Source organism: Moschus berezovskii, chromosome 4 (assembly GCF_049115385.1).
Source record: "Moschus berezovskii isolate FMDL1 chromosome 4, NW_MosBer_1.0, whole genome shotgun sequence".
Classification (NCBI taxonomy): domain Eukaryota; kingdom Metazoa; phylum Chordata; class Mammalia; order Artiodactyla; family Moschidae; genus Moschus; species Moschus berezovskii.
Window position 1 is genome coordinate 16,029,785 of NC_142463.1, and position 7,034 is coordinate 16,036,818.

The window sequence follows — 7,034 nt, forward strand, 5'->3', positions numbered from 1 at the left end:
GTGCCTCCCACCTCCTGCCCAACCAAGACCAACTGCTAGAGCATCATTTTGCTGTTTATTACAAACACCAGTTTGCAGGTGAATAACTGAGAGTCTAAAAAAATACGTTAAAATAAATAATCAGAATCGTCAAATTTCTTAGAGCAAATAAGTTATATACAGACAGGTGAAGCGGCACAGGCCCTCTCACCAAGAGTGTCCCAAGGGTTTGAGGGGAGAATAAGGACATTGGAGAGGGAGGGCTGGAGGGGACAGACTGGGGATGGGGGTGGGGGGCGGCCGGGACTTCAACCCTGGAAGGACTCGTTCGGCCTCTGGAGCTGGCTTAGGTGTGAGTGCCCGCCACTGCACGTTGTTCCTGGTTCATAGCCGCCAGACAGGACACCTCCAGGTTAGCACATTCTGCGTGCCATTCCTTTCAGCAGGGCCTTGGAACTGGAGCCAGTGTGGGAGGCCATACTGCAGCCTGGGGCCTGATGGCTTTCCTGGTGTCACGGAGCTGCCTTGAGGGAGGCCCCCTCCCCAGGGCGAGGAAGCCAGAGCTTGTGTCTGCTCCAGCAGCTGGGTTTTCTGGTCCAGGAAACAGGTCGGAAGGTCTGCCAGCTCTGGGATGCCCCTCTCCTCCTGTATCCACACAGGCTTCCTTCCCAAAGTTCTCCCAGAGTCAAGAGCTATCTCTTCCTCTGCCTGGAGTGTGTAAGTCTGGTCTCCCGCATCGTCTTCTGCTGTTGCCTAGCAAAGTGAATCTTGGTTGCAGAAATAACCCTGGAATGGAAAGAGGTCAGTTGAGCATCTCTGGAGATACACATCACTTGAGAGCTCCCCGTGAGAGGCAGCAGTCATAGGGTCTGTGTCCCTTATTCATGGCCAGGAGGTCAGAGGATGGTCACAGCTGACCCTGAAAACAAGGTCTGAACATCAAGGAGAGGCTGGGGCAGGTTAAAAGCTTTTCTGCCCACAAGGAGCTTTGACAAAACTGATGTTCAACATCGAGTGCCACAAGGGTGACTGGACGGCCAAGAGTGGCCCAGTGGCTCTCCCCTGGTTGCCCTCTCACTTCCACACCTCTATCCCTGCGGCTCCTCAGGCTGTTGGCCTTCTGCTCACCCCATACTCCATGTCCTAAAAGTCCCATTCTTCAAGGTCCAGCTCAAGGTGGTTCAATTCAGACATGTATGGATCCTACCAGTCCTTTGAATCTGGCTGAGACCCTGGTGGGGACTCTGCCGTCACTAGGTGGCCTCTGGCTTAAGGCATTCTAGCCTGGGAACTGGGAGGCTGGTTCCCAGCTTTGGGAACTTGGGCAAGGGTCTCAACCTCTCTGAACCCCTTTCTTGGTTGGTAAAATAAACACAGGCCTGAACTGGTGTGAGGCTGACTACAGACTGGCAAAAACACCCTTTGCTGATTATGGAATGCCAAGTACCTGCAAAGTCTTACCTTGAAGTTTTTCATCTTAAAACATTTCCCGGGCTTCCCTAGTGGCTCAGATGATAAAGAATCAGGGCACCCAGGTTTGATCCCTGGGTTGGGAAGATTCCCTGGAGAAAGGAATGGCTACCCACTCCAGTATTCTTGCCTGGAGAATTCCATGGACAGAGGAGTCTGGTGAGCTACAGTCCATGGGGTTGCAAAGAGTCAGACATGACTGAGTGACACTTTCACTTTATTATTTTTTTAAAGACAGTTCGTCAGTATATCCTGGGTCCTGCCTAGCCCACCATCCTGTCTTTTTGCCTCTGTTTCCGCCTCCTCACAGAGATGTGGACCCTTGAGGGGTTAGGCTGCACCCCAGCACTGGGCAGCCCTAAGGAACCCTCAGGGACAGAGGTTGGGGATGGCTAAAACCTTCAGAACTCCCATAGGGCCTGGGCTTTCTTGAGGCTCTTCATGTATGTCAACTGCTCTAGCCTACAACGAGCCGGTGAGATGGATAGCACCGTTGTCCCTGCCTCACAGACAGGAACCAGAAACACAGAGAAGATCAGTGAGCAGACCAAGGTCACAAAGCTTGCTCGTGGCAGGGCTGGGCCTTTCTAGCTCAGATGCTGCCCCTTCAGCCACCCTGCCACATGACTGGCTATGGGTTTCTGTTCTCAAGTCAGTTTGGTTGGACAAACGTTCATGGGCATCTCCTGGGTGCCAAGCCTTCAGCTGAGCCATGCTGTAGCTAAAAGGGAGACAGTCCAGTCTGGGACCCAGGGAGGGAACAGGCTGGGTAGCATCCGTTTGGAGCCCAGCCTGTGGGAGATGCTTGATACAGACACAGCCCGAATGAACACCTGGGGACCTTCCACTGTCACAAGCCCTGAAACCCTCAATAAAAAAAGTCCACTTCCAGGCTTGGCGGTAACAAAGAGCCTAGTGGTTAAGAACACAGGCTCTTGAGTCAGCCAGACACTGTAGCTTGCTGTGTGACCTTGGGTAAACACCTTCACCTCTCTGAGCTTCTATTGGGTGCCCCATAAGGACCCAAGGCATCATATGGAGAATAAGGGAAATGTGCAAGGCATACAGAAAGCACTCAATCAGTGTAGGCACCCCTCACCTCAGCCGCTGGAGGAGCTCTCCTGCTGTGGCCCGCATCTTGCCATCCTGGAACGCAGCTGCAGGGGACCCACTGCCTGGGACTACCACTGCATCAGTCCTGAGTGAACAGCATTAGGGCCCAAGTGAGGGGTGGTCCAGGGCCCAGAGGCCACCTGGCTGCAGGCCCAGCCCAGCCCCCCGCCCCGCCCCGCCCTCAGGAGCAGATCCATTTCCACCCTGTGCACCTGGCATCCTTCTTTTCCCAGGTGGGGTGGGGCCTGAGGAAAACTGAGCTACCGGGAATGCGTTCTCAGCCTCAGAAAGAGGCAGTGGGGTGGCTGGCCCTCCCAGAATCTAGCCACCTGCAGCAAGGCAGAGCCCTCAGCAGGGAAACTGAGGCAGGGCTGCAGCCAAAGCTGAGGTCTCAGGGGAGGAGTTTCTCATAAGCCGTCATGGGAATGGGAGGCAGGAGAGGGTGATGCCACTGTTTGCTTTCCCAATGTTCCGTGTGGAGGGAGGAAGGTCCAGAGAGCTGAAAGACTGGCAGAGGCGCTTTGTGACAGCTCAGGGACGGTGCCATGGCCTCCTAACTCTAGATATTGCTTCTCCACTGAGAAAGTTCCAGAGTTCCCTGAGCCTCAGGTCCGAACCCAGAGCCCAGCGACTAAGGCGGAAGGCCCAGCTCTCTGTCTGACTAGCTGTGTGGCCTGACAGGACAAGTCCTGTTTCCTCTCTGCACCTGAGCTGCCTCAGCCGTCACCTAGGGAGAATTCCTACTGCCCAGGAGTGGGACGCAATGCTCTCAGAAGCCCCCAGAGCTGGAGGTAGTCAGCGGGGGGATAATCAAGGGTGACTGGCTCGCCGCAGGAAGGGAGGCTGCTCCACAATCCAGGGCAGCCTCTGGACCCCCAGGACCCTGCTCCTCTTGCCCCTCCTCTATCATTTAGCCACTCCTCTGCTGGCCTCCCAGATACCCTGGAGAAGGGAATGGCAATTCACTCCAGTATTCTTGCCTGGAGAATCCCATAGACAGAGGAGCCTGGCAGGCTACAGTCCGTGGGATCACAAAGAGTCGGACACAACTGAGTGACTAACACTACACGACTGCTGGCCTCCCAGACACCCTGCCCTCCAGAGCAGGTCCAGGCCAGAAGTCACCTCTGGCCCCTTGCAGGCTGGGTGCCCACTTACCAGGGCCTTTGATGGCAGAAGGTGGCACAGGCGGGGTCCCTGGCACTGTAGCATTCACAGCGTCTTGGCAGAGAGCGGCGCCGGCGTCTTGGCGGGTTTCCCAGGCCGTAAGGAGCTGTCTGTCTGTGGGCGGGCCGCCAGCAAGGTAGTGGTGTAGGGTGGAGAGAGACAGAGAGGATTAGATAAACCAGGACCATTGGCAAGCTGGGACTGTCCACACTGCACACTGGGATGGCCATCCATGCCACCAGGGTGGCGGCAAAAGGAACCAGCTCCTGCCCTCAAGAATTCCCACTGCAGTTTCCTCCTTACATGCCAGGGAGCCTCGGGCAAGACCCTTGCCCTCTCTGGGCCTCTGTTCCCTCCCAACTCCCCTGGTCCTGCTCAGTGAGACTCTTAGCACAGGGAGGAGAGGTGGAAGCTGTCCTCCCTACCCCCCTCCACTCCCAGACAGTAATTTGAGCTGATGGAGTCAGGCTGGTCCCCCTGTTCTCAAAGAAGACCCCCAGCTAGTCTGGAAGGAAGGGAGAGAGTGCCCTCTCACAGCAGTGAACACTCAGGCTCACAGCTAAGCTGCCTCCATCCGGTCACCACTCGCCTAGAAGGGTGACCCAAGTGTTTCTTAGAGTTTTGACCTTAAAATGGTGAGTGTGCCTGACCTGCACGTGTGTGTGTGTGTACACAGGTGTGTTAGATTGGCTGAGATCTATTTCAAATTCACTCTGGCTGAGGCGGGCCAGGCGAAGGGCAGGGCCCTGTGGCTGGTCGGACCAGCACCTCGGATGCCCGAGCTAATTTTAGACGGTGTGGTTGGAGCTGCAGAGACTCCAGGTAGACCCAGCACGCAGGGACTGGCAGGGTTCCCGCCCTGAGCCAGTGTTTGGATGCGGATTAGCTCCACACACGCTTACGTGCCGGGCTTCTCTTGTCTTTTGCAGTTTGGAGAAGGGAAAAAAAAAATACAAACACACGGAGAAACTTCAACTTGAAGTATGCAGTGGCCCGGAGGCAGTGCGGGTGCAGACAGAACAGACAGCGCTGGGACCCCACCCCGGCTCTGCCAGGTGACACGGGGCAGGTTTCTTGTTTGTCATTTGGGGACAGCAGCAGTCCCTGCTTCATCGGGGAAAATGGGGGTGAGTTCACGAGGTGATAACGCACCAGCAGTGCTTGGCATAGGGCCTGGCACAGTCAAGACATGGGTGCTGTCATTAATCATATTATTCTTGGAAGATTATGCAGAGGCAGCACGGCAGAGCCGCTGTGCGCCCTGGCATCTGCAAACCTAGGCTGGAGCCTCCTACCTACCACTTACTCCTTTCTGTGTGACCTTGGGAAAGGCACCTAACTTCTCTGAGCCACAGTACTCTGATCTGGAAAATGGAGCCAACACTTTCTGACCAGGCTTTTTGTGAGGTTTCTCCTGAGACAGCCCTCTGTCTTGCTCAGGCAGCCCCCACGTGGGAATTGAAGCAATAGCTGACTGCTATTGTTGTTAGCCGCACACTCCAAGAGAGAGCTGCAGTGTGCCAGGGGCTCCCCAGCATGCCAGCATCCTCTACCCCTGCCCCCTGCAACCCCTCTTGGACCCCTCCAGTAGCTCACCCGGGAGTGTTCACCCAGATGATGTCCAGGTGGCAAAAGTAGACACACTCCTTGTCGAGCCAGGAGCTGCAGGAGCAGCGTCGAGTCCGCAGGTGGGAGCCTCGGGCCCGGGGCAAGGGTGCTGGTTGCTCTGGGGTGGGGGTGGTAGCGGCCTGGCTCTTGCCTGGATGCACAGGAGGGAGAGAAAAGTGGAGAGGCGGGTCAGGGTGCCTGGCGCAGCTGGGATGCGGGACCCGCCAGCTCCTCCTTTTGCATAATCGAGGAAGCTGGCATTCTCAGGGCTCAGGAGCCCTGGGCCAGCATGGGGAAGCCCCAGCAGCTCTGGTTTGGAAAGACCTGTGGCTGCCCTGGGACGGCAGCACCTCTAATAGCGCAGCCCCGAAGCCGCCTGACTCCTGCCCCTGAAGGCCCCCGGCTGGCTTGGAGGGCACGGAGCCCCAGCAGGAGACAGACAAACAGCCTCAGGGCCGCTGCAGCTGCTGGGGCCGTGGCGGGGGGGCTCACCTTCGTGCAGGGCCACGAGCAGGGCTAGAGCGATGGAGCACAGGGCAGTGGGCATGACGACCATGGTGGTGGAGGAGCGCGCAGGCTGGGCTGGAGTGCAGAGTGTGCCTGTTGCCAGCGTCCTGCTGCCAAGCTGAGCGATAGCTCATTGCCTCGGTGCCCTGGCTGCCTCTTATAACACCAGGCATGGCTCCGCCCCTGCCCGTCCAGCCCTGTACCGGTGGGCAGGGAGCCAGGGACACCGCCTCCTTCCAGGGCGCCCGGCCCGCCCCAGCCTCTGCGGTAGGGAGGAGGGCAGGATGAGGGAGGAAAAAGGGGGGAGGATGCTCCCTCTGAGCCTGGAGCACCTCCTGGAGTCCTGAGGCTCCCCTGCTGTCCCCAGGGACCCCTCCCAGTCCCACTGGACCCCCTCAAGTCATCCTCCAAATGCCCCCAGCCCCTCCCCCACTCTCCACGGTTCTTGCCCAGAGCTCAGAGTTGGGAGGGAGAGGTCCCATGGGCAAAACCCTCCCTTTCCTTGGAGGAGACCCTGCTTTCCTGCCTGCCTACTGCCAACCAGGTGGAGGGTGTCCCTTCTGCTGTGTGGGAGGTAGATGACCTACTCGAGGCTGTGTGGACTTGGGAGAGTCAGAGCCTTCTCTGAGCCTGCTTTCCTCAGTGAAGGACAGTTTACCCCTGACCTCTGACCAGCCTGGAGCCTCCTCCCCACCCCCCTAGGAAGTGCCCTTCTTTCCTTCTTCTTAACCATGTGGCCCACAGATTTCCCTGATGCTAAGAAGGGGCCTTCAGAGCCCTTTCCAGAAAGGTGGCTTGTGGGTATGTACACCAAAAGCCCCTGGGAAGACCTCCCATCTTGGCCAGGACAGGATGTCTTGGCTTACCTCTGCGACTTTCTGAAAAAAGGTATAATGATGGAAGGGGTCCCTGGGGGCCAGCATTCTGCTCCTCCCCCTCGGCTGGCTCAGAATCCCTCCTTCTCAGGGACCCTGTCTCCAGGCACGAGAGGAAAGGCCCTCTCATTTCTCGGAACTCCCAGAACCCGTGCTCTCATGCCTGACTCATGACATTGGGCTTATCTCCCTAACAATCTCGAGGTCCAGAACTCCAGAGAAGGCCGGCCCTGGAGCCCGTCTGGCACACAGTAGGAGACACAGTAGGGGAGGCGGCTCCAGGCTGGTGAGTGCTGTCCGAGGGAGGGGGTGGTG

At 57.4% G+C, this 7,034-nt stretch overlaps 1 protein-coding gene across 1 annotated transcript; it reads right to left on the minus strand.

The window, feature by feature from the left end:
* Positions 1 to 209: 209 nt before the first annotated feature.
* On the minus strand, positions 210 to 5,893 carry EDN2 (endothelin 2). Its single transcript, XM_088834983.1, has 5 exons — positions 5,830 to 5,893; positions 5,326 to 5,599; positions 3,721 to 3,843; positions 2,549 to 2,647; positions 210 to 765 (listed from the first exon to the last, which is right to left on the minus strand). Exons 1-5 carry the CDS (start codon positions 5,891 to 5,893, stop codon positions 672 to 674), a joined length of 654 nt encoding a protein of 217 aa, XP_088691109.1. The 3' UTR covers positions 210 to 671.
* Positions 5,894 to 7,034: the final 1,141 nt, after the last annotated feature.